This window comes from Solanum stenotomum, chromosome 8, assembly GCF_019186545.1.
Source record: "Solanum stenotomum isolate F172 chromosome 8, ASM1918654v1, whole genome shotgun sequence".
NCBI classification, from domain to species: Eukaryota; Viridiplantae; Streptophyta; class Magnoliopsida; order Solanales; family Solanaceae; genus Solanum; species Solanum stenotomum.
In genome coordinates, this window is record NC_064289.1 from 55,895,307 (window position 1) to 55,922,778 (window position 27,472).

General features: G+C 34.7%; 4 protein-coding genes and 1 pseudogene across 4 annotated transcripts in view; 2 read left to right on the forward strand and 3 right to left on the reverse strand.

Annotated features, from left to right (window-relative positions):
* The first annotated feature begins 1,083 nt into the window (after nucleotides 1-1,083).
* LOC125874158 (uncharacterized) lies at nucleotides 1,084-5,283 on the forward strand. Its single transcript, XM_049554997.1, has 4 exons — nucleotides 1,084-1,274; nucleotides 1,670-1,783; nucleotides 3,075-3,179; nucleotides 4,891-5,283. The coding sequence occupies exons 1-4, from the start codon at nucleotides 1,172-1,174 to the stop codon at nucleotides 5,139-5,141; spliced, it is 573 nt and encodes a 190-aa protein (XP_049410954.1). The 5' UTR covers nucleotides 1,084-1,171; the 3' UTR covers nucleotides 5,142-5,283.
* A 3,558-nt stretch (nucleotides 5,284-8,841) lies between these two features.
* On the reverse strand, nucleotides 8,842-13,362 carry LOC125873973 (putative pentatricopeptide repeat-containing protein At1g12700, mitochondrial). The gene is made up of 2 exons (XM_049554784.1): nucleotides 13,278-13,362; nucleotides 8,842-10,628 (listed from the first exon to the last, which is right to left on the reverse strand). Exons 1-2 carry the CDS (start codon nucleotides 13,360-13,362, stop codon nucleotides 8,842-8,844), a joined length of 1,872 nt encoding a protein of 623 aa, XP_049410741.1.
* Nucleotides 12,817-18,043, reverse strand: LOC125874127 (putative pentatricopeptide repeat-containing protein At1g12700, mitochondrial). Its single transcript, XM_049554963.1, has 2 exons — nucleotides 16,072-18,043; nucleotides 12,817-13,402 (listed from the first exon to the last, which is right to left on the reverse strand). The coding sequence occupies exon 1, from the start codon at nucleotides 17,988-17,990 to the stop codon at nucleotides 16,221-16,223; it is 1,770 nt and encodes a 589-aa protein (XP_049410920.1). The 5' UTR covers nucleotides 17,991-18,043; the 3' UTR covers nucleotides 12,817-13,402; nucleotides 16,072-16,220.
* Nucleotides 18,044-24,764: 6,721 nt separating this feature from the next.
* The window catches only part of LOC125874124 (putative pentatricopeptide repeat-containing protein At1g12700, mitochondrial), a 78,219-nt gene continuing 75,511 nt past the window's right edge, over nucleotides 24,765-27,472 (reverse strand). Inside the window, exon 5 of the mRNA XM_049554951.1 lies at nucleotides 24,765-24,783. The gene's annotated coding sequence lies outside the window, so the exon portion shown is untranslated. The remainder of the gene's footprint in view (nucleotides 24,784-27,472) is intronic.
* LOC125872262 (putative late blight resistance protein homolog R1A-3) lies at nucleotides 25,236-25,899 on the forward strand (annotated as a pseudogene).

The following is a 27,472-nucleotide window of genomic DNA, read 5'->3' on the forward strand; positions in this document are numbered from 1 at the left end:
GAATATAAAGTGCATAATTACTAGTTAGCTTAGTGCTACAACTAGTTAAGATGTACACATCAACATCATTAAAATTAGAAATTTTCTAATTTCATACATTATTGGACAATACAATCAAACTGAGAATTTGCCCTTTTAATCTTCCAAATAGATTTCATCTCAATTTACACGATACCATTTAATTAAGTACAAAATTTAAAAAAGAAATAAAAAAAATGAATTTAAAATCAGAAACAAATTCTAGATGGTTGTATGACTAATAATCATTTTATTAAAGATAAATAAGAATTTTAAAATCAAGTTGTTTCTAATTAAAAAAAAAGGGTGACATTTTATTTTGAACAGACTAAAAAAATGTGATATATAATAATTGGAATAGAAGGAATACTTTTTCGATCGTCCCCACCTAAAAAGCTGGAAAGGTACCAACTGCCTACGTGGTGTTAAACCAAAATGCTAAAAAGAACGAAAGAAAATTCCATAAGAAGTATCATAAGAGAAGGAATAAGTCCATATAGGTTGAATCCTAGCGTAAATAAATGCTAGTTGACTTGAATGATCTAATCAATTCATTTCACTTCAACAACTAATCAAAATAGTCTATACTTCTTCTATACTCGTACAAGGAAGGTGGGCCGTGAAATTTTTTGGGGAAACTTATATAAATATACTTTATTAAAAAAAATATTTACCATTTATAGCAATAACATTTTTTTTCACTTGATCACTTTTAATGCATTTATAATACACTTTTAATACATATTACGGAGAACAACATATAATACAAGAATACATTCATTACACATTTTAATACACTTATAATACACTGTGTCAATTTTTTACCAAACAAGCATAATACATTGTAAAAAAAACAATTATAATACATATATATTGCATACATAATTCACTTTTAATATATATTGCAGATTTAACATAGTATTGCTATAAATGGTAATAAATAAAAAGTATCGCTAAAATCAGTAATTATTTTTTTAAAAGTATCAATCCAAGTAATTTTTCCAAATTGGTATCTAGACTAGCCCATTTTTAATTTGGGCTCTATTTGGGCCGGTTCTTTTAGTCCAAAACTCAGTCCTCCTCATTTCATTTCGGGTCACTCAAATCTCTTCGATTCCGATCAACTTCACCAGAAGATTGAAATCGAGAATCAATGGATTCCACGCGTAAAAGTAATTCAGAAGAACAAGTTTCATCTCCGTCTTCACCATCATCAGATTGGAAGGAACGGTTTCTTCTGCCGACTCTCTTAGCTGGTACTTTTTGGTTCTCACAAAAAACCCTAATTTTAATTCGATTTACGCTTTTAAATTGATATTTTGAGCTTGTACGTGATTAAATTAATCGAAATACAGCGGAAATGAATGAAGATACTCATAGGCGAAGCTGGAATTTCAATTTTTATGGATTCTGAATTTTAGGACGATTAAGTGATAATAAGTGAGTGCTAAAGTTAATATATGTATAAATTTAATGAATTTATTAACACATATACACTGTTTGAGCAAAACCTACCGGATTCCTGCGGGTACTTTATTTAAATAGTTGATTTCAAACTTATTTGAGATAGTTGATTTGATCAGTTGATTGTTCGTCCAAGTTTATTGTTATTTTGATATTTATAACCCTTTTTTTTTCGTTTGGAATTTAGGGGTGGCTGGTGGAGGAGCTGGTTTGGTATCAAAGCATCGGAAAGTTCATGGCTTAGCAAACATTTGTGCAACTTATGCAACTAATTTTGCTATTGTCACTGCATGTTATTGCGGTAATCTCACTCTTGTGCTTGTTTTAAAATGTTTATATCCCTTAATCATGTCATGTAGATTTACGTTGAGTTGAATTTGATTTTGGAAATACGGTTTGGGGGAGACATGTTGTTTCCAAGATATTGAAAATGTTAGGCCACGTACTGTGTTGTTTTAGCACTACTGATTGAAAATATTAGGCCACATTGTGTGTTGTTTTAGTACTACAGATTTGCTGACTTTCTCCGACCCTTCCCTTTTTGCAACATTTTCCCCCAGCAACATCAAAATGGAAATAGAAAAGGGCCAAAAATATCACTATGAATTAGTAAATGATGTAAAATTATCCTTCATCCACCTTTTGGCTCAAAGACATTCGCAGCGTTTTTCTATTGTTAAATTTACCCATCAATCTGACAGTAGCAGATTCCACCTACTGGGCTTCTATATTTGTGTAATGTTCTATTTTTTTGGTTGATAAGTCCAGCTTCTTGTTATTTCACAGTTATAAAAACTAGTCGGTATAAAGATTTATGTTGCTATATTGCACATATGTTAGATCCTCTGATTATTAGGAGTCCTTTTATTTTGGTTAGATTTGAATGACAGGAGATTTACCGGTTTAGAGAATAGAGAACCCCTAATTATTGTTAAAAGGTAATCTGTTAGTGTTAGTATGAATAAACTTGACTGGAGCAGAATGGAGACAAAGTATTCAAGCCAACTTCCACTAACATGGGAGTGATGTTACTTGATTGATTGTATTATTAATTTCTCCTCTATGCCGTTTATAATTTGAAAGCCAATAAGCTGGTATTTCTGTTCAGATTTCTGCTTCATATGTTTGCATCTTTCAGATTTCACACGTGACAATCTTTATTCACCTCATCTGCATTCCTCACATAGTTTATTCTTGAACACTCTACTTTTTTAGTGATGTTGGTAATTTTTATCACAAATTTAGCGGTCATCTAGTCTAGCTGTCATGAATAAACTCATCTTCTTACAGACCATTCTTCATACTCAGTGACATGTTCAAAATGTTTATAACAGCTTTATCCCACAACGAATTAATCCGCATAATTTATGCAGTCTTCATTGCACGATGGACTCTCATACTGCAACTATATTGAAAAACCTGGCTCTGGACTTGGGACATTGATTCAACTTAAGATTATCTATTACTTAGAAGCCCATGGGTGAAGTTTAGTCAAAAGAGTGATGATAGCCATTTCACTATTTTGGTGCTGTTTGTGTCCAATGGCACATAAGACTGAAGTTAATATATGTTCTTTTGTATTTGCGTGGCAGGTGCTCGTGAGTTCGTAAGAGCAAGTAGAACAGGAAAGCCTGATGATCTGCTGAACTCAGCAATTGGAGGTTTCGGTAGTGGTGCTATACTTGGACGTCTGCAAGGTAAAATTTGCAACTCTCTCTCCTCAATGTGTTTCTGTGTGTGCGCCAGCCGCCAGCGCATCAAAGGCTCCAGCAGGATGGGCTAATTTAGACATTAACTAGACATGTGGTCATTCTTTTTAATGACATCATGTGTTTAGATATATATATATATTTTTTAAAAAACGGTTATGTTTATAAATAATCATGGTACAAATAGCTTCACTGAGGTAGCCCCTTAGCTGATTTTTCATGGTCATGTTTGTTTGCAAATCAGGGCAGCTAGATTTGTTCACTACTGCCTTTTTTTTTAAAATCTTTAACGGTAAAAAAGTCTCTTACATGTCCATTTGAGAGGAGACCAAGATTGGAGGAATCTTGCATCATATATAAAAAAGATCAAAAAAATGGAAGAGACTCCTGGCAAGAGGTTCTTAGGCGAGTGATATTTTTGCATTCCATATAAAATGATTCCGTGGAGAGTTGTTGGAATTAGGATGTTGGATCCAATGTTTTTTAATGCCAGTAGTGTTTGGGCCAGCTTACACGACTATTCCATTGGGTACTGTTCCCACCAGCACAAGTATTGGGTAACTTTGCCCACTAAGGTCAGGTTTAGGTCAATAGGAAGAGTTCACCTACTGGGATTTGAATTTGAGACCTCGTTGTTCTCCTCCCACCTTATTGACCACTAGGATACACCCTTGGGTGGCAAATTCAATGGGCCTCATGCTCAATCTATGAATTCAAGCATCAGTTAAAGTATGCTGAAGATGTTTTGTTAGATCCAACTTAAAAAACGAGCTAGTTATGCTCACTTTAGTTGATCCAATGATTATGGGAAGTATTTCGATTTTCTGTAGTTTGGTGAACAACAGTTACTCTATGCATTTGTATTTCAACATTCTGGTCATGCAACATAACAACTTCCCCCAGTCCCAAATTAGTTGGGGTTGGCACTGACATTTTTGTGATAGCAATTCAAAATAGTTGTTCTCAGCACATCTACTTTTAAAGTTTATTATGGCTTCGATACTATTGAGAGAAGTCTTGTATGTATCATACCTTTTATCAGTTCAATATAAAGTTGTATTCTCATGGTGCAGAAGCTTTGTCCAATCTCATAGCTATGTTAGTAGTTTGCCCAAACTTAAGATTTTCTTACTGGATAAATACTTGTGCAAAGAGACCAGTTAAGATTGTAGCTTTTACTCTGTAATCTGGAAAGTGCTCTACGTTGGTCATGTTTACCCTTGCTTATGTTTTTTTATTCATTGGGTTTGAAGCCCACAAGCGGGAGTCTTTCGAAAACAACCTCTCTACTTCCATAAGCTAAGGATAGAGTGTGCCTACACTCCCCAGACCCAACCTGTGGGATTTCACTGTGTTTGTTGTTGTGGTTGGATTTGAAACCCACAAAGTCACAATGCATATCAGAAGCTTTGTGAACTTTATTGCCCTTACTTTCTATGCGATATTGGAATATTTGTATATTTTGCAACTCTTTTTCCTATTACCGATGCTACTAGTTGAATCAAGTTCAGTTTGAGCTGAAGTTTTTGATGACAGCATTTCATCTGTGCTTTTCGAATCTATGTTTTTTATACAGTATTTCATCTATGCTTTTCAAATCTATGATTTCCGATATGTTTCTCTCAAGACGTACTACTGATTGTGCTTGATCTCTATGAACCTGATAAATAGCTGACCGGTTCTATTGGATGATTATCAGGTGGTCAACTTGGTGCTGTTCGTTATTCTGTCATGTTTGCAGTTGTGGGAACAACAGTTGATTATGCTACTATAAGAGTAAAACCAGCCTTGAGAAGCTACTACGACTCTCTGGTCAATAAGAAAGACGATTGGCTTAAACTTCCTGAATGGTCGCCTATCCAAGTGCTTGATGAGGAAGCTCTTGCTGCAAAGCATGCTCGGGAAGAGGAGCTATACAGAAGTGTCCACAATCTGAAGAAGGAATCATGATGGAGAAACAAATCAACATATTACTTCCAATTCGATATCCTTTGGAGATGGGATCTTTCTTTTGATTGAGGCACTTTAGTGCAGTTGCCTGGCTGTTACTGGCACAGTTCGTAGAAACAGAAAATGGCAAAGCATATGATGGGTGTTCAACGTGTTTTTACGAGCTTACAATGCAAGTTGAGTCACACTGAAGGAAAGTACAAATCTGGAATAAATATTTGCTATGTTATGGCAATAACATGTTACATAAGTGGTAAAGTTGCTTACTTTATGTTGTTGAGCTCTGCCATGTTTTTTTTTACAATTTAAACAACTTTTTTAGTACAATGCACAATGATATTTGCTATCTTCGCACTGTGATATATGACAGCTATATGGATGGAAAGTAATCGAACAGTTTCATTGGAAGAAGAGCAACTTATCCATAAGTTGAGAGACTATAGTTTGAATTTTCATTTCATATTCATTTGGCTCTAGTTCACAGGTGACATGCCACCTCAACATCCCAAGCCCAAGGTGATGTCTACCTAAGGTTGGCCCAAGTGATTGAGCTTATGTCATAATTTATAGATGCCACCTCAACAACCCAAGGTGACGTTTGCCTAAGGTGGGCTCAAGTGATTGTGATCCAATCCATTTTAACTCAATTCATCCAAATCTGGTCCGATCCACAATTTGCCACCCCTAATTGAGCTTATACATTCACGTTTTTCAGGTCCCATGCTTGTCATCATCATCTAGTAACCTCCTTGTATGTAAGCATTGAAACGGTTCAGCTTATCCCTAAGCTCACTTGCAACAACACGGACAACATCTCCGGTAGACACCATTCTGTATCATACCGGTCTGATCAACAACAAGAATGAACAATCATTGCTATAAGAGAAATATTGCATGCATATTGTTTAGGGGACAAAAACAAGTCTGAAAGCCGAAACATATACTACAAATCGATTAGCCAATTTACAGGGAAGACATAATTTATATAGGTTAAAGAGGGCAAAGACAACCTGGAGCACTAAGCTCTCACTATGTGCGGGTCTCGACCATAAGGAGCTTGGTTAAAGAGGGTTATCCACTATTTATAGAAGGCAACACATAGTTTAGTTAGAATTCAAAACATACACATAAAAAATACTCCTATTTTACATAAAACTCAAACCTAGAAATAATAAAAATAGCCTTTTATTTGTAAGTCCAGCTCGGCAGGCGCCCTACTCAGATGAATGCAGGATTACAAGAGTGCAAAAGAAGTTGCTTCAAACAAAACATGAAGCAGACAGGGAGCTAACAAAATTCAAAAAGTTATCCACACTATTTACCGGGGTAAGAAAGTGCCAACTGAATAGACATTGAGTAGAATAAATGCCATATTAGGCTCTCCAAGTGAAGTTGTCAAGGATGATGTGTTGAAAGTTGTAGAGTATTTTCACCAGAACGAACATTTTGCAAGATATATACATGCAACATAGACTGCTTGCCTTAACTCCCACGAAGAATGGAGAGTTGATGGTCAAAAACACACATGAACTATCGTTTTTTTGCGAGTTTCACACCTCAACTATAAGATGTTTCCTTTTCCTACATGAACTGAACTACCATCTGTGTATTAAAACACACCTCAATTGTCAACTGTTCTTTTTTTCTACCTGAACTACCACCATCTTTCAAGTAGAAAAAGGGAAAAATGATAGTTGAGGTGTGTTTTAATACATAGAGGGTGATAGTCTAGGCAGAAAAAGAAAACAACTGATAGCTGGTGTTGGGGCTTGAAACTCACGAAAAAAGTGATAGTTCAAGTGTGTCTTTGACCGTTATCTCAAGAATGGAACTAAAAGTTGAAACATTTCAAATCCATTAGTTTGATTAATAGTGTATATAAATTATAGCCAAATAGCTGGCAAAAAGATCGAAGCAATTTATCAGCAAATTAGTGGACAGAAAACAGTTGGCATTCACTAAAGTTAGGCAAATAATGGCGCGCCAATGAGGCTTTGGATTAAAAAAAATAAAAGATAAGGCGCACTTGGCTATTGATAAAGCTGGACATATAGAAGGTGTACAACCATGTAAATTGGGGATTTTTAATGAACTCGATGGTAGATATGGGGTTCGGAAACAAATAGAGAGATTGGATAAAGTTTTACACATTCACTGTCAAATTCTCAATTTTGATAAGTGATACACCAGTAGGTTCTTTCTCTGCTCATAGGAGTTCAAGGTAAGGTGACCCTCTTTCTTTTTTACTTTTTATGTTAGTCATGGAGGGCCTTGGTAGAAAGATTAGCAAGGCAAACACAGCTTGACCAGATAAAATGGTTTCAAGTAAATACAAGAGGCCAAGGATCAATCACATCTCTTGAATCCAGATGATACTCTTAGACTGTGCGAAGCAAATGAAGAGCAAGTATTGTACCTGAAGACAATCTAATTGTTGATTGATTCTGTATCAGGTTTACAAGCAAATTATGCAGAGTGACATTTCCAAGGTAAATCACACAAAGTTGGTAGAACACCTGGGATGCAATGTGGAACAATTATCAACCAAAGAGTTGGGAATGTCAATCTGGAAAAGTGTGAGAAGACACTCTCATATTGGAAGCAATATTTATCCTTAGAAGGAAGACTAGTCCTAACTAATACACGATACCAAAAATGATTTTTAGCGGCAATTAACTAATGCCAGTAAAGGCTTTAGCACTCTTTGTTAATGTACATATTTATTGCCGCTAAAAGCAGTTTTTGTTGTAGTGATAATGTCTTGGACACTCTTTCTATATATATTATGTCTCTATATCCAATACCCCAATACTAAGGAAGAAAGAGATGAGTTCAGGGAAGGCTTCTTGTGGCAAACTAATAGAGAGAAGAAAGCCTTCAACCTCGTCAAATGAGAAATTGTGACAACAAGGAAGAGGGAATGCGACATAGGAGCAAGAAGTAAACAACAAAAATCTCCTTATGATGTGAGACTTCGGAGGTTCTACAAAGAGGAAGAAGAAATGAAGAAGCAACTGATTGCAGAAATAATATGGGATGGAGAAGTTTTGTGATCACGAAGGTTCCTAACTATTCTTATGGAGTTGGAAATATGTCAGAAACTTATGGGGTGAATTCTCAGAGCACATTCACATTAAACTGAAAGATGGTATAAAATTCCTTTTCTGGCAAAATAGGTGGATAGGGCACTCATGATTCGAGGAGAAATTTTCCAGGACTTTCAGCTTTGCAACAATAGAAGTGTATCACGACTGAAATGGAGGAAATGAGCCAATTTTAGCTAGTGAATGAAGGATTCAAGGACTGCAAAATGCTTTACCTGACAAGGCCAAATGGAAGGAACACAAGTCTGGCAACTATAGTATATCCTATCAGATTTGATAACCAAATAGCACTGATAAATGATATTACTAGACTTAAAACACATAAGGAAACTCACCCTCATTATTTTTTAAATCGGTATAGTAACCATTTTGTTCTCACATTAATAATGCAATAACATTTGATTTTTGAGAAAAAGAAATACGGATATAGAACTCAAAATATCAAAATTCGATATACCTCCGCAGTATGTCTGCCTAGAAACCTCAAGCAACATTCTAATTGCCATCAACTTCTGCAATTGCATTGGATGTCAATTCTTTTGCAAGGATAAAAAGGAAATTGTAGCACGGCCGAATAAACCAAGCGATAGCAATTTTCACTTCCTGTTTTCCGTGTGGAGCTCTGGTATCATGTCAAGGACGGAAGGATTCTCACTTATTTCCTTTACAAGTAACTCAGCTGTAGTTGCGTCAAATGAGAAGCCCCTTCCAGTCATTTCCTTCATTAAAGTTACCATATCATTTATTTTCCTGCACCTAAGATAGCCTCGCACGATAACATTGTAAGTGACATTGTTTGGAAAACAACCGTTCTCTTCCATTTTTCTAAGCATATCCTTAGCTTCATCTAACAACCCTTGCAAACAAAATCCAGTTATCATTGTAGTGTATATTCTCACATCCAGAAGAAATCCCATTGAGGAAAGCTTCTGAAAAATAGCATGAGCTTTATCGAGTTCACCGTTTTTACACAATCCATTAATGATAATATTGTAAAAAATAATATCAATATTTTCTGTCTTTCTTTCCAACTTATTAAAGAGTGACATAGCTTCTTCAACAAGTCCGTACTTAAAATAACCATCAAGCAAAGTACAATAAATGTATAAATCAGGGGCAGGCCCTGCTGATAGCATCTCTTCATAAATTGTTTTTGCATCACCAATTCTACCGGATTCAAACAGACCTTGCAAGATAGTATTGTAGGTACAAATAGTAGGCTTTGATCCCTTTTTTGAATTTTCACGAAACACCTGCATGGCCTTGGAGATTTTCTTTTTCTTACAGTATCCATTTATTAGTATGCTATAGCTAACATTGTCAGGCTCAATGCCCTTATCTATCAAGATATCAAAAATTCTCCTCGCTCTATCTAGTTGACCACGCAAGCAATATCCATCCATTATCACATTGTAGGTGATTACATTAGGCTCAACACCCTTTTCAACCATGAGTTCCATTACTTCCTCGGCATCTTCAACTTTCCCTTCTTTGCATAGTCCATCTGTTAGTATGTTGAAGGTGCGCACATCTGGATACATATTAAGGTTCACCATCTCTGAGAACAAAGTTTTAACCTTTTCCCACTGACCGAGCTTACACAAACCATCAATCATTGAATTATACGTTAATATGTCTGGATGAATGCCTTTCTGCTTCATCTCGTTCAGAATGTTGATAGCAGCATCTAAGTTTCCATCTTTGCAAAGAGCATCTATAACAATGTTGTAGATATATATGCCAGGCTGAGTGTTACCTTGTTCCATTAACCGGAGCAAACTTAAAGTCTTCTGAGTATGACCCCTTTTGCTGAGTCCATTCATTACTGTTGCATACATGATTTCATCGGGCACACAAATCTTCTCTCTCACCAATTTTTTGAACAATTCAACTGCATCCTTAACCTTATTTTCAGCAAAGATTCCTCTTAATAGGGTGTTAAAGGTAACAGTATTAAACGGAGTGCCATTCTTCAAGTAAATAGGTAACACTGAAAATCCAAAATCAGCACGATGCATCAGGCAATAATTGTTAATCACAATATTCAAGATGAATTCATCAACCGGGATACCCATTGTTAGCATTTCTCGAAAGAGCGAAAGGACAGCAGAGTAATGCTTCCTACTTATCATATTGCTAAACAATTTAGAGAAGTCGACAAGAGAAGGAAGAGGTTTCATTCTAACCATTTGATGGAATAGATTCACAGCATCATCTAAACACTCAAAACTACTGCTACTATTTAACCCAACTCTACCCTTTACTTTACTACTGCGTGAAGAAAAATCAGAATAGGAGATATGAAAGGAAGAGATAGAGAGAATACCATTGCATTTCCTCAGACAAATTCTGCTCATCGCCATTGCCAAAGCAAATTTCTCTCACTGAGTTGCTCAATAATTTTCAGTGTGACCTAATTTTGTAGGAATCTCTTTTAACACTTTGTTTGGATAGTTGTTCATTAGGTATGGAATTATATTGTATGTAGGGAAAAGGATCAAAAATGCCCTTAAACTATGTGAAAGGAATAAAAATGCCCTCCGTTTATAGTTTGGCTCAAAAATGCCCTTAGCGTTAATACTTTGGTTCAAAAATGTCATCCGTTTGTAGTTTGGTCCAAAAATGCCCTTACCATTAATATTTTGGTCCAAAATTGCCCTTATTGTTATTTAATAGGTAAAAAATGCTCATTTTTCAAATAAATATTTTTTTTAACACATTCTTTTCTAATAATATATTTTTTTAAAATTAGCAAATGTTTATCCTACTTCAATTTAGAAAAAAATAAAAAATGAAAATATTTCTTATTTTTTATCGTTATATAAATATAAATTAATGATGGATATACTATAATCTTATATATGACATATATTATATGTCCAAAGGGTACATGACGTTATTCTATTTTAATTGATAAAATGAGATTAAGAAGAAAAAAAATATTTCCTACCTTTTTATTTGTTAAAGTGATTTTAGAAGAAAGAAAACAAGAATAGTGTTCTTCAATAATATTTTAATTAGGACGAAGATGTGTTTAAAAAGAAAAAATATATATTTATTCGGAAAAGGGCATTTTTGACCCATTTTGTAACTATAGGGCCATTTCTGGACCAAAGTATTGACGGTAAGGGCATTTTTGAGCCAAACTATAAAGGGATGGCATTTTTGTTCCTTTCACATAGTTTAAGGGCATTTTTGAACCAAAGTATTAACGCTAAGGGCATTTTTGAGCCAAACTATAAACGGAGGGCATTTTTGTTCCTTTCACATAGTTTAAGGGCATTTTTGACCCTTTTCCCTTGTATGTATTATATTGTTTAAATGAATATAATGTTTGAATATTTTTTATTGTTTTTATGTTGTTATATAATGTCACATATTTATAATTTGAGCAATAAATCTACAAGAAAAATAGTGTACGGGGTAGAACTATTATGAAAATGTAGGATAAAAGAAGAAATATGATTATTAAATAATTAAGTTTAAACCCCATAAAAATCACATATCCCCGCAACTCGCCCTGCCCCGCATTAGTTTAACAAAAACCCACCTCAACCTGCCCCGCATAACCTTAAACTCACCCCGCTCTGCATAGCCTTAAACCCACCCCGCCTAACATTTGCTTCGCCCTGTTGCCATCCCTATATAAATTCCACAAATAAATTGATACTTTCTACAAATTATTATTGTTGCGTTTTGACATTCTCATCACTCTTCATATAAAATTCCTCCATCAAAATGAATTTTTTTTTTTTAGTATGTACTCCCCCCGTTTCTTTTTATATGTCATCCATTTTTATAAATAGTTGGACTACAATACTTGTCATTTTATAAAATCAATGCATAAATTACCATATTTTTCCTATTATATCCTTGATAGAGTAGTTAATTAGTCTTGAAACTATATGTTTTGACTAACCTAGGAAATCTACAAGTAATTAATGGGGAGAGTACTTCATACATTGATTAACTACTTTCTTTATTCACTATTCTACCAAAAATAAACTTAAAAATTTAAATAGTCATTTAACATATTCATCATTTATTATAAAGTTAAGTTAATAAAACATTAAATAGGGTAGAATGATAAAGTTAAATCATTTTTTAATGCAAGCGCAAAATAAAAATGTGACATATAAAAAGAAACGGATGGAGTATCTCTTTATTGGAGAAAGTACTGATTGAAATCTTACCAAGAAATCAAAAAAGACTCATTCAAATAATTATAGGTACGAATAATTAAATCCAAAAAAAAAGGTCATTACGGAAGGATTGAGATTGTATCTCTTTCTCTTCTCAAAAAAATCTGCACTTCCCACAAGGAAAAGAAGTAAATTGAAGGAGCACTTGGTTACATACTCATTGTCCCTTTTATTTGAATGATACGTGCTTATATGAAGTGACATAAATAATAATTTTTTTTTTACTTTAACAAATTTAAAAATGAATTTTTTATTTTTAAGTTAAATGGGATGAAAGTTTCATATTTAAACACATACGATACAATCATGGAAATGCGCACACAAAAAAATATAAGCTAAATAAGCTGGAAGCTTATTTTAAAAAATGTATAACTAAAGCTTGCAAATAAAATATAAAAAAACTAAATGCAATGAATATATGTCATAGCTATATTGATGGAAACTAATCAAACAGTTTCATTGGAAGCATAGCAACTTATCCAAAAGTTGAGAGACTATAGTTTGGATTTTCATTCATATTTATATGGCTCTAGTTCACAGGTGAAGGCCAAGTGGTATGCCACCTCAACACCCCAAGCCCAAGGTGATGTCTACCTAAGGTCGGCCCAAGTGATTGAGCTTATGTCATAATTTGTGGGTGCCGCGTGGCATGCCACCTCAAACACCCCAAGGTGGCGTTAGCCTAAGGTGGGCTCAAGTGATTGTGATCCAATCCATTTTAACTCAATCCATCCAAATCCGATCTGATTCAATTCACCCATTTGTTACCCTAATTGAGCTCATACATTCACGCTTTTCAAGTTCCATGCTTGCCATCATCATCTAGTAACCTCCTTGTATGTAAGCATTGAAACGGTTCAACTTATCCCAACGCTCACTTGCAACAGCACGGACAACATCTCCAGTAGACACCATCTGTATCTTACCGGTCTGATCAACAACAAAATGTGGTTACCTGGCAAGTAACATGTTCTGTTATAAAAATTGAAAGAAAGCTTTCGGGCATGAAAATACATTGTTATATGAGAAATATTGCATGTATATAGTTTAGGGGACAAAAACAAGTCTGAAAGCTGAAACATACACTACAAATTGATTAGATCCAAGGCAGCCTGGTGCATGTGCCCTAGTTAGATGAATGCAAGATTACAAGAGAGCAAAAGAAGTTGCTTCAAACAAAACATGAAGCAGACAGGGAGACAAAATCCAAAAAGTTATCCACACTATTTACAGGGGTAAGAAAGTGCCAACTGAATAAACATTGAGTAGAATAAATGCCATGTTAGGCTCTCTAAGGCACTCCAAGTGAAGTTGCCAAGGATGATGTGTTGAAAGTTGTAGAGTATTTTCACCAGAACGAACATTTTGCAAGGAATATACATGCAACATAAACTGCTTACCTTAACTTCCACGAAGAATGGAGAGTTGATGGTCAAAAACACACATGAACTATCGTTTTTTTGCGAGTTTCATACTTCAACTATAAGATGTTTCCTTTTCCTATATGAACTGAACTACCACCATCTGTGAATTAAACACACCTCAACTGTCAGCTATTCTCTTTTTCTACCTGAACCACCACAATCTTTCAAGTAGAAAAAGGGAAAAACTGATAGTTGAGGTGTGTGTTAATACATAGAGGGTGATAGTCCAGGCAGGAAAAAAAAACAACTGATAGTTGGTGTTGGGGATTGAAACTCGTGAAAAAGTTGAAACATTTCAAATCCATTAGTTTGATTAATAGTGTATATAAATTATAGCCAAATAACTGGCAAAAAGATCGAAGCAATTTGTCAGAAAATTAGTGGACAGAAAACAGTTGGCATTCACTAAAGATAGACAAATAATGGCGCGCCAATGAGGCTTTGGATTAAAAAAAAGAAAAGATAAGGAGCACTTGAACTATTGATAAAGCTGGACATATGGAAGGTGTACAACCATGTAAATTGGGGATTTTTGATGAACTCGATGGGAGATATGGGGTTCGGAAACAAATAGAGAGATGGGTTAAGGTTTACACATTCACTGTCAAATTCTCAATTTTGATAAGTGAGACACATGTAGGTTTTTTCTCTGCTCATAGGAGTTTAAGGTAATGTGACCCTCTTTCTTTTTTACATTTTATTTTAGTTATGGAGGGCCTTGGTAGAAAGATTAGCAAGGGAACACAGCTTGACCAGATAAAATGGTTTCAAGTAAATACAAGAGGCCAAGGATCAATCACATCTCTTGAATCCAGATGATACTCTTAGAATGTGCGAAGCAAATGAATAGCAAGTATTGTACCTGAAGACAATCTAATTGTTGATTGAATCTGTATCAGGTTTACAAGCAAATTATGCAGAGTGACATTTTCAAGGTGAATCACACAAAGTTGGTAGAACACCTAGAAGGCAATGTGGAACAATTATGTTTTTTTTAGAGGCAATTACTAGTGACAATTATATTTTAACACTCTTTGTAAATGCCGCTAAAGCCTATATCAACATTGGATTTAATGGCAATTAATTAATGCTGGTAAAGGCTTTAGCACTCTTTGTTAATGTACATATTTATTGCCGCTAAAAGCAGTTTTTGTTGTAGTGATAGTGTCTTGGACAGTCTTTCTATATATATTATGTCTCTGTATCCATTACCCCAATACTAAGGAAGAAAGAGATGAGTTCAGGGAAGGCTTCTTGTGGCAAGCTAATAGAGAGAAGAAAGCCTTCAACCTCGTCAAATGAGAAATTGTGATAACAAGGAAGAGGGAACGCAAAATAGGGCAAGAAACCTTAGGATAAACAACAAAAATCTCCTGATGATATGAGACTTAGGTTCTACAAAGAGGAAGAAGAAATGAAGAAGCAACTGATTGCAGAAATAATATGGGATGGAGAAGTTTTGGATCACGAAGGTTCCTAACTATTCTTATGGAGTTGGAAATATGTCAGAAACTTATGGGGTGAATTCTCAGAGCACATTCACATTAAACTGAAAGATGGTATAAAAGCCCTTTTCTGGGAAAATAGGTGGATAGGAAACACATGATTCGAGGAGCAATTTTCCAGGACTTTCAGCTTTGCAACAATAGAAGTGTATCATGACTGAAATGGAGGAAATGAGCCAATTTTGGCCAGTGAATGAAGGATTCAAGGGCTGCAAAATGTTTTACCAGACAAGGCAAAATGGAAGGAACACAAATCTGGCAACTATAGTAATCTTTTGTGAGGCAGATGTCTAGTTAGCCTTTTTAGTTGGTCCAAACTAACCCTGTAAATAATTTAGAACTCTTCTTGGATTTTGTTAGCTCTATAGCTTAGAAAGAGGCTACAAATCCTTTTTTTTGTGAACTTAACAGATCTATCCTTGTAAAGCTTGCATCTTCTTGATGCCTTGAAATGAATCTACTTACTTCATCAAAAAAAAAAATCTGGCAACTATAGTATTTCCTATCAGATTCGATGACTAAATAGCACTGATAAATGATATTACTAGACTTAAAACACATAAGGAAACTCACCATTATTATTTTTTAAATCGGTAATATTACCATTTTGTTCTCACATTAATAATGCAATAACAATTGATTTTTGAGAAAAAGAAAAACGGATATAGAACTCAAAATATCAAAATTCGATATACCTCCTGAGTAGGTCTGCCTAGAAACCTCAAGCAACGCTCTAATTGCCATCAACTTCTGCAATTGCATTGGATGTAAACTCTTTTGCAAGGATAGAAAGGAAATTGTATCACAGCCATAGTGCAGCCGAACAAACCAAGTGAACAATTTTTCACTTCTTGATTTCCGCATGAAGCTCTGGTAACATGTCAACAATGGAAGGATTCTCACTAATAGCATTTACTAGTAACTCAGCTGTAGTTGTGTCAAATGAGAAGCCCCTTCCAGTCATTTCCTTCATAAAAGTTACCATTTCATTTATTTTCCTGCACCTAAGATATCCTTGCACGATAACATTGTAAGTGACATTGTCTGGAAGACAATTGTTCCTCTCCATTTTTCTAAGCATATCTTTAGCTTCATCTAACAACCCTTGTAGACAAAATCCAGTTATCATTGTAGTGTATATTCTCACATCCGGAAGCAATCCTATTGAAGAAAGCTTCTGAAAAATAGCATGAGCTTTATCGAGTTCACCGTTTTTACACAATCCATTAATGATAATATTGTAAGATGTAATATCAATATTTTCTTTCTTTCCTTCCAACTTATTAAAGAGTGACATAGCTTCTTCAACAAGTCCGTACTTAAAATAACCATCAAGCAAAGTGTGATAAATGGATAAGTTAGGTACTGGCCCAGTAGATACCATCTCAACAAACAATTGTTTTGCAACACCAATTCTTCCAACTTCAAACAGGCCTTGCAAGATAGTATTGTAGGTAACAATATTAGGCTTTGATCCCTTTTTTGAAATTTCACGAAACACCTGCATGGCCTTGGAGAGTTTCTTTTTCTTACAGTATCCATTTATTAGTATGTTATAGCTAAAAATATCAGGCTCAATGCCCTTATCTATCAAGATATCAAAAATTCTCCTAGCTCTATCCAGTTGACCACGCAAACAATATCCATCCATTATCACATTGTAGGTGATTACATTAGGCTCGACACCCTTTTCAACCATGTGTTTCATTACTTCCTCGGCATCGTCAACTTTCCCTTCTTTGCATAGTCCATCTGTTAGTATGGTGAAGGTGTGCACATCTGGATACATATTAAGGTTCACCATCTCTGAGAACAAAGTTTTAACCTTTTCCCACTGACCGAGCTTACACAAACCATCAATCAATGAATTATACGTTAATATGTCTGGATGAATGCCTTTCTGCTTCATCTCGTTCAGAATGTTGATAGCAACATCTAAGTTTCCATCTTTGCAAAGAGCATCTATAACAATGTTGTAGATATATATGTCGGGCTGAGTGTTACCTTGTTCCATTAACCGGAGCAAACTTAAAGTCTTCTGAGTATGACCCCTTTTGCTGAGTCCATTCATTACTGTTGCATACATGATTTTATCGGGCTCACAAATCTTCTCTCTCACCAATTTTTTGAACAATTCAACAGCATCTTTAACCTTATTTTCAGCAAAGATTCCCCTTATTAGAGTTGTAAAGGTAACATTATTAAACGGAATGCCATTCTTCAAGTAAATAGATAACACCGAAAATCCAAAAGCAGCACGATGCATCAGGCAATAACTATTAATCACACTATTCAAGATGAATCCATCAATTGGAATGCCCAATTTCCGCATTTGTCGGAAAAGAGAAAGGACAGCTGAGTAATGCTTCATACTTGTCATAGTCTTAAACAATTTAGAGAAGTCGACAACTGAAGGAAGAGGCTTCATTCTAACCATTTGATGGAATAGAGTAACAGCATCATCTAAACACTTGAGTTTCTCAAAATTTAACACAACTCTACCCTTTACTTTACTACTGCGTGAATATGAAGAAAAATAAGAATAGGAGATATGAAAGGAAGAGATAGAGAGAATACCATTGCATTTCCGCAGAGAAATTTTACTCATCGCCATTGCCAAACAAATCTTTCTTACTGAGTTGCTCTATAATTTTCAGTGTGACCTAATTTTACTCGAACTTTGTTGGGTGATTGTTTTATACTTATAATAGTGCATTATATTATATGGTATGGTGTTGTATAATACTCCCTCCGTCCCTTTTTAGTTGTCCACTTTAGAAATGACACACAGATTAAGGCAACAATGATTAGCACAGTGAAGTTACAATTTTACCCTTATGACAACTTTTCACTTCAAAATTACAACCACTTATTTGAATTCAAGTGAAATAAATTGGAAGGAAACAACATACACTTTTACAATTTTCAAGAAGTGTAAATAAGGGTATAATAGGAAAAAATTTGTTGTCCTTTCTTGATTTGTCAAAATGGACAACTAAATAGGGACAACTAAAAAAGGAAATATGGACAAGTAAATAGGGACGGAGGGAGTAGCATACTGTATTGATTTGACTAATATAATGTTTAGATAGATTGTTATTTTAATTAATATATAATATTTTTATTTTAAATTTATACAATCGTTTTCATCCATTTAATTCGTCATCTTTAATTTATTAATTATTTATTTTTATTCCTTATACCAAAATATTTCTAAATATATCCTTCTCCTTATCCAGGGTGATTTTATAGTCTAAATTTATATAGGACACGTAAATTCAGGGTCTCTTTAATTTGCAAAATTAAGTATTTTATGTGTATTATTTTCTAAAATTAAAATGATATATGTTGCCTCACATGCTAAAAGACGGCTAATTAATAGGGAAAATTACATGGTTAAGCAACCATATACTAGTTATTAATCATCGTGACTATAGTTTTAGTTAATTACCATTCGCGACAAACATTCAGTGATAATTACGTGGGCTGAGGTTTTGAGTTTGTATAATTCGCACATTTGTATAATATAATTTGCATAACTTTTGTCTAATGTAATTTTGTATAATATAATTTATATAACTGTTTAAAGTTTAGATGTTTGTGTTTGTAAAAATTTGTTATTTTGAATTTATACAAAAATAGTCCAATCCTACAAATGTACCCACGAATTATACAAACTCGCTAATTATACAAAATCACGAATTATACGAATGAGACAACTTAAACTGTAGTTACAATCCGTATGTATGCAAACTATAGTCATGGAACATAATTAAGTTTATTATTGTGGCTATTTGTGAAAACTCACCTAAATAATAAGGATGTAAAATGGACAAGTTGGATTGAAATTGGGGATATTAAAATAGGTTGAAATAGAAATTGAGTTGGGTCCAGACCCGTCCAAGTTTACTTTGGGCTCAAATGGACTTAAATACGGATTGGGTCTTGACTCGTCCAATTTGACCCGCTTGATCTCAATATTTTTAATATATTGTTATTTAAGTTTTTATAACCAATTTGAATTTCAACTCAAGAATTTTAATTTTTTTATAAAAAAGTTACAAATGGATAGATAAATAATAAAAGATATAAAATAAAGTAAATCATACCTTCAATATAGAAACGTGTGTTACATCAATGCAAATAAAGAATCTTAAAACGAGTCGAAATTGGAGATTAAATTGGATTCAATTGAAGATTCTATTAAAATTGGTTAAGACTTGAATAAGTTGAGATTGAACCAATTCTAATTATCTTGAGCCCAAGCCCAAGTCCGAACCCTAAAAATTCTAATAAAGCTTGAATGAGTTGAGATTAGTGCCAATTCAAATTTTCAATACATCTTGAATGGTCGCCTATTCAAGTGCTTGACGAGTAGGGATGACAATGGTGCGGGGCGGGTCAGGGCAAGCCCGCTAAGATCTCAACCCTCCCCGCCCCACATAACATATTTTGTTGTTTTCAACCCGCCCCGCAAAAACCCACCTCATTCCACATAATTTGTAAAAAAAACATTTCAAATAATAGGCTTAGTAAGTTTTTAACTTAAAAACTTAAAATTTTGTTAGCTATTAACTGCTAAAATTAACATGTTATAACATTATTCTAACATTACAATGCAATTTTATAACTCTTCCTAGATATGTCAGCAACATTTTTTTTGGTAATTTTGAATTGGATACATTTGATGTAATAACAAAAATTTAAATGCAAGCACTGAGATAATGTTTTCTTCTTTCTAATTTCTTAGCCATTCAAAACAGTTTATGTAAATATTCATGTTACTTAAAACTCATCAAATGACGATATCCCAAATAGGTGCAAAACTGATAAAGAGAATTTGTGTGAATTACGAATTTAAAAGATTTTTTATTCCAAACCCGCAACCTGCCCCGCCCCACATAAATTTTGGAAAGATATATTCAAACCCACCCCGCCCCAGACCCGCAAAAGCTCTAACCCGCCCTGCTCCACATACACTATAACCCGCACTGCCTCATTGCCATCCCTATTGACGAGGAAGCTCTTGCTACAAAGGTTGCTCGGGAAGAGGAGCTATACAGAAGTGTCCACAATCTGAAGAAGGAATCATGATGGAGAAACAAATCGATATTCCTTGGAGACGAGATCTTTCTTTTGATTGAGACACTTTAGTGCAGTTGCCTAGCACAGTTCGTAGAAACAGAACATTGAAAAGCATTTGATGTCATAATTTGTGGATGCAGCATGACATGGTGATTGAGCTTATACATTCACGCTTTTCAGTTTCCATCATCACCTAGTAGCCTCTTGTATGTAAGCATTGAAACGGTACAGCTTATCCCTACGCTCGCTTGCAACATCTCCGGTAGACACCATCTGGTCTCATCAACAACAAGAATGTGGTGGTTACATGTTCTGTTCTGTTACATAAATTGAAAGAAAGCTTTCGGGCATGAAAATAATACATTGTTATAAGAGAAATAAATAATGCATATTGTTCAGGGGACAAAAACAAGTCTGCAGGTGCCAACTGATCAATAAATATTGAGTAGAATAAAAGCCATGTTATATAGGCTCTGTACGGCACTCCAAGTGAAGTTGTCAAGGATGAAGTGTTGAAAGTTGTAGAGTATTTTCACCAGAACAAACATACATTTTGCAAGGTATATATATGCAATATAAACTGCTTGCCTTCAACTCCCATGAAGAATGGAGAGTTAATGGTCAATTGAACTATCGCTTTTTGCGAGTTTCAAATCGATGTTTCCTTTTCCTACATGAACTATCACTGTTTGTGTATTAAAACACACCTCAAATGTCAGTTGTTCCCTTTTTCTATCATAATTATCACCATCTTTCAGGTAGGAAAAGGGAAAACCTTGATAGTCAAAGTGTGTTTTTTAATACATAGAGGGTGATAGTCCAGTTTGAAACTTGCAAAAAGTGATAGTTCAAGTGTGTGTTTGACCGTTATCTCAAGAATGGAACTAAAAGTTGTATCATTTGTAGGTTTTTGGATAAATGATAAACATGTATGTTTTTTCTCCGCCCATGGGGGTTTAAGGTAAGGTAACTCTCTTTCTTTTTTTTACTTTTTATTTTAGTTCTGGAGGGCCTTGGTAGAAAGACTAGCAAGGCAACACGGCTTGGCGGGATAAAATGTTTTCAAATAGATACAAGAGGCCAAGGATCACTCACATCTTCTATATATATTATGTCTCTATATCCAATACCCGAATACTAAGGAAGAAAGAGATGAGTTCAGGGAAGGCTTCTTGTGGCAAGCTAATAGAGAGAAGAATTCCTTCAACCTCGTCAAATGAGAAATTGTGACAACAAGGAAGAGGGAACGCGAAATAGGAGCAAGAAACCTTAGGATAAACAACAAAAATCTCCTTATGATGTGAGACTTTGGAGGTTCTACAAAGAGGAAGAAGAAATGAAGAAGCAACTCATTGCAGAAATAATATGGGATGGAAAAGTTTTGGATCACGAAGGTTCCTAACTATTCTTATGGAGTTGGAACTATGTCAGAAACTTATGGGGTGAATTCTCAGAGCACATTCACATTAAACTGAAAGATGGTATAAAAGCCCTTTTCTGGCAAAATAGGTGGATAGGGAACACATGATTCGAGGAGCAATTTTCCAGGACTTTCAGCTTTGCAACAATAGAAGTGTATCATGACTGAAATGGAGGAAATGAGCCAATTTTGGCCAGTGAATGAAGGATTCAAGGGATGCAAAATGCTTTACCAGATAAGGCCAAATGGAAGGAAATAGCACTGATAAATGATGTTACTCGACTTAAAAAACATAAGGAAACTCACCTATACTATTTTTAGATCGGTAAGATTATCATTTTGTTCTCACATTAATAATGCAATAACATTTGATTTTTGAGAAAAAGAAATACGGATATAGAACTCAAAATATCAAAATTCGATATACCTCCTCAATAGGTCTGCCTAGAAACCTCAAGCAATGCTCTAATTGCCATCAACTTCTGCAATTGCATGGGATGTCAATTCTTTTGCAAGGATAAAAAAGAAATTGTATCACAGCCATAGTGCTGCCGAACAAACCAAGCGAACAACTTTTCACTTCTTGATTTCCGCATGAAGCTCTGGTAACATGTCAACGATGGAAGGATTCTCACTAATAGCCTTTACCAGTAACTCAGATGTAGTTGCGCCAAATGAGAAGCCCCTTCCAGTCATTTCCTTCATAAAAGTTGCCATTTCATTTATTTTCCTGCACCTAAGATATCCTTGCACAATAACATTGTAAGTTACATTGTCTGGAAAACAACCGTTGTCTTCCATTTTTCTAAGCATATCCTTAGCTTCATCTAACAACCCCTTGTAGACAAAATCCAGCTATCATCATAGTGTATGTTCTCACATTCGGAAGCAATCCCATTGAAGAAAGCTTCTCAAAAATAGCATGAGCTTTATCAAGTTCACCGTTTTTAGACAATCCATTAATGATAATATTGTAATACCTAATATTAACATTTTCTCTTTCTTTCCAACTTATTAAAGAGTGACATAGCTTCTTCAACACCGTACTTAAAATAACCATCAAGCAAAGTACCATACATGTATCAGGGGTAGGCCCCGCTGATACCATCTCTACAAACAGTTGTTTTGCAACACCAATTCTTCCAATTTCAAACAGGCCTTGCAAGATAGTATTGTAGGTAACAATATTAGGCTTTAATCCCTTTTGAGAAATTTCACGAAACAACTGCATGGCCTTGGTGAGTTTCTTTTTCTTACAGTATCCATTTATTAGTATGTTATAGCTAAAAATGTCAGGCTCAATGCCCTTATCTATCAAGATATCAAAAATTCTCCTAGCTCTATCTAGTTGACCACGCAAACAATATCCATCCATTATTACATTGTAGGTGATTACATTAGGCTCGACACCCTTTTCAACCATGTGTTTCATTACTTCCTCGGCATCTTCAATTTTCCCTTCTTTGCATAGTCCATCTGTTAGTATGTTGAAGGTGCGCACATCTGGATACATATTAAGGTTCACCATCTCTGAGAACAAAGTTTTAACCTTTTCCCACTGACCGAGCTTACACAAACCATCAATCAATGAATTATACGTTAATATACGGTAATTATGTATGTATAGTTAGGTAGTTTTTTCATATTAAAATGGGTTGAAATATAAATTGAGTTGGGTCCAGATTCGCTCAAGTTTACTTTGGGCTTGACCCTCTTAATCTCAATAAATATATTGTTACTTAAGTTTTATGACCACAATTTAAATTTGAACTCAATTTTTTTTTTTAAAAAAAAGTTACAAATGGATAGATAAATCTTAAAAATTATAAAATAGATAGTAATTCATATCATATAGGAACATACGTTATATCAATGCAAATAAAGACTCTTAAAACGAGTTGAAATCAGAGATTAAATTGGACTCGATTGAAGATTCTTTTAAAATGAGTTAAGGCTTGAATGTGTTGAGATTGAACCCCATAATATTTTTCTAGATAACACATTATCTATTTTACATCAGACACAACTATCAATATTATACTATTATAAGCAAGACATTTAGGAGATTTGATATTGCTCCAAGAGCCTTTTTGTTCGGCTAGTTGCCCAGAAAGGTGCAACTTCCACAAGATCCAACAGGTTCTGACCAGTGACGAAGCCATAATTTTTATTAAGAGATAAAAATATGAAACAGTAAAATTGTGTAGAAGTCAAGTGGTGTCAATACACACACACACATATATATATATACATAAAAATATATATTTTTACCTAACTACACATTGTAATATTCAGACAAAGGGAGTGTCATTTGACATCCCTCAAGTATATGTGGAATAGCCACTGGTTGTTGTTGTGACAATGGCCACAATTCAAGATGGGTTTTTTTTTGGACAAGTGAGCAGATACATTGATTCATGCTTTTGGTTTTCTTATACTAACTAGTATTAGTATCCGTGTGATTCTCGATCGGTATCAAGTACATGACAACACCATTTCACCAGAAGAACAAGTCACTAGAGAAAGTTAAACTGGTAAAAAATAGGATACTCGGGGCAACTTTCTAGTCTCGTATCCGGATGACCCCTCCCGTCTATAACTTCAATATTAAGCCCTGGCAACTTACATGCTTCAAAACTTACTGAACAATTAGACATCCAAAGGGATTGCATTGTGTAGAGCTTTGCAGCATTGGACAACAGAGCCTCATCAGAGAATTTGCCCGACATAAATCGTTCAGCTACGTTATTTCAGTATACACCGAAGCTGTTTATTTATCCCTGGCACTTGTGCATAACAATGAATAAGGTAGGATTATTGGTTTTCTCTGAAAGACTTCTGCTTTGACAACTACACAAGATGCTCCGAAGGACACAACTGTCGTTACCGTGATGAACCTGTTCTGCAAACCCACACATAAACAAAATTGACATCATATAATGGAATGCCTATCTGATAAATGTTACTCAATATATTGTAGGAAGTTGTTATTTATTCTCAAATACATAGAAAACAACAATACATGAAGATAACAAATAGCATTGGAAATGATATTCCTAAACTTGTAATGTGTAAGCATAAGGGTAACTACTTTGATAAAGGAAGAGATTGGGTTGGTGAAAGAAGACATAGAATTTATAAGATCTTTCTTCGTGAACATTGAACAAGAATTGTATAAAGTTCTCTAGGCACATGTTTTAGATGTGGCATATGAGACAAAAGATGTCATTTATTAAATTATTGTTCGAGATAATGGTCTCTTACATCTTATTTTCTCACTTTCCATTATCATAAAAAAAGATCAAACTTATCAAAGAAGATCTCTCCCATTTACTCGAGAAGATTCCCAAGAACATGAACCTCATTGTTGTAAACACTCCCAAGAAGCCAGTTGAGAGCATGTCATTGACATCTCATAAAATAATTGTAGGTTTTGAGGAGGAGACAAATTGGATAATTAGGAAGCTCACGAGTGGACTAGCAGATCTAGAAGTTATTTCGAACTGGTATGCCGGGTCCAGGTAAAACTCCTTTGCATACAAAGTATACAATGATAAATCAGTTTCTAGTCATTTCGACATTCGCACATGGTGCAGTCTGCCAAGAATAAGTTGAGAAGGAGTTGTTGAATAAAATTTTTAATCACTTACTAGCTCGGATTCGAAATTGAGTGAGAATATTGATGTTGCTGATAAGCTAAGGAAACAACTTTATGGAAAGTGGTATCTTATTGTCTTAGATGACTTGTGGGGAAACCACAACATGGGATGAGTTAACAAGACCTTTTCCGGAAGTTGAGAAAGGTAGTGGAATTATGTTTACTACTCGAGAAAAGAAAGTGTCTTTGCATGGAAAACGCCATAGTGATCCTCGTAATCTTAAATTGCTAAGACCAGATAAAAGTTGGAAGTTATTAGAGAAAAGGGCATTTGGAAAACAGAGTTGCCCCGATGAACTATTGGATGTTGGAAAATAAATAGCCAAAATTTTCATGGCCTTCCTGTGGTGGCTGATCTGATTGCTGGAGTCTTTGCAGGTTTGGAAAAGAAAAAGACTGGCTTGAAGTTCAAAATAATTTGGGTTCCTTTATTTTCAACAGTGAAGTGGAAGTGACGAAGGTTATAGAAATAAGTTAAGACCATTTACCACATCACCTAAAGCCATGCTTTTATGACCATTTACCACATCACCTAAGGCCATGCTTTCTTCAACAGAGCAATATTTCAATACGGAGACTGCCCAACCTTGAAGAGCTGACCCTTGTTGACTCAATCATACAGGGATAAAAATGGAAAATGGGGGAGCAAGACACCTTTGATAATCTCAAATTTTTGAATTTGAGCAAAGTGACTCTTGCCAAGTGGGAGGTTGGGGAGGAATCCTTTCCTGTGCTTGAGAAATTAGTACTGTGGGGATGTCGTAAGCTTGAGGAGATTCCGCCTAGTTCGACAATATTTATTCATTAAAAATTGTGAGACTTACAGAGCCCTCAACTTGCATATTCCGATAAGAACATTAAGGAATATGCTGAAGATATTTGGGGAGGGGACGAGCTTCTAGGTCCTAGGCCTGTATAATATCTGGTTATTTAAGCACCATGCGTAAACAGTTGTAAGAGCTCTTACCTTGGGAAATATGTGAGTATAGATGAACTTACCATCTATTCCATTTCATTTTACGCAATGGAGTTTGACTAGACACCGAGTTTGAAAAAGGAGGAACTTCTAGTCTTAAACATGCCACGTCATATTTGTGGCTATAAAAGCATGTCATCAAAGGTAAAATGGGAAATTTATAATTCAATTATTTTCAATTATGGAAAGGCGTTGTTCTTTTTTAAACATGCTAAAAAGAAAAGGAGTGTCACATAAAATGGAGTAACTTCTCTACTTTTTTCTGATTACTTTGACCAGAGTAATTTTCATTGCAGACGGCATGTAAGGAATACGAGAAATGATTATCTTTGCCAGTACATCAGCCTAAAGAGGGTAAAGATAAATCCTCAAATAACTTTGTGTTGACACCCAATTTTGACCCTCCACAATTTAATTAATTTTCAAGCTTCTTCAATTTCAAATAATTTGAAATAATTGTTTTCGAAAATAAAAAATACTTTCAAAATCATTTTTTTTCAAGACATGTTTGCAATTTTTCAAATAGATTATATATTTTTATATTTATAATTTATATATTTTTAGTTTTTATGGATATTTGAGAAAATTGATAGAAGTTTTAATTGAGTATATTTTATTTCTCTAATACATATATATATATATATATATATAGACTAATTCATGAGTTTGAATCGCTTCCTTCGAACTCAATTTCTTGATGAAATACATGTATATGGGTCTAAATTTAGGCCCAATTTCTTGATAAACCGGCCCACACCCTTAATTATTCCACTATTTTCCTAATCCCAAAACTCCCCACTCACCCTTTCTCCCTCATCTTCTCCAGATAACAACGCTAAACCANCGGCACTCGAAGACCATTGTTGGCCTCAAGCGAACCTTTGGCCTGACTTACTTACTCAGCGGAAGACAACATTCATACTTAATACTCAATGAACTTAACTGAACTGAAAAATA

Coding starts and splice junctions, on each gene's coding strand:
- LOC125873973 (XM_049554784.1), bottom strand. CDS start 13,362: ATGGTGTCTACTGGAGATGTTGTCCGTGCTGTTGCAAGTGAGCGTTGG. Junction 10,629..13,277: donor CAATGCTTACATACAAGGAG/GTTACTAGATGA, acceptor GAGCAACTCAGT/GAGAGAAATTTGCTTTGGCA.
- LOC125874158 (XM_049554997.1), top strand. CDS start 1,172: ATGGATTCCACGCGTAAAAGTAATTCAGAAGAACAAGTTTCATCTCCG. Junction 1,275..1,669: donor TCTGCCGACTCTCTTAGCTG/GTACTTTTTGGT, acceptor TTTGGAATTTAG/GGGTGGCTGGTGGAGGAGCT. Junction 1,784..3,074: donor TGTCACTGCATGTTATTGCG/GTAATCTCACTC, acceptor TTTGCGTGGCAG/GTGCTCGTGAGTTCGTAAGA.
- LOC125874127 (XM_049554963.1), bottom strand. CDS start 17,990: ATGGCGATGAGTAAAATTTCTCTGCGGAAATGCAATGGTATTCTCTCT.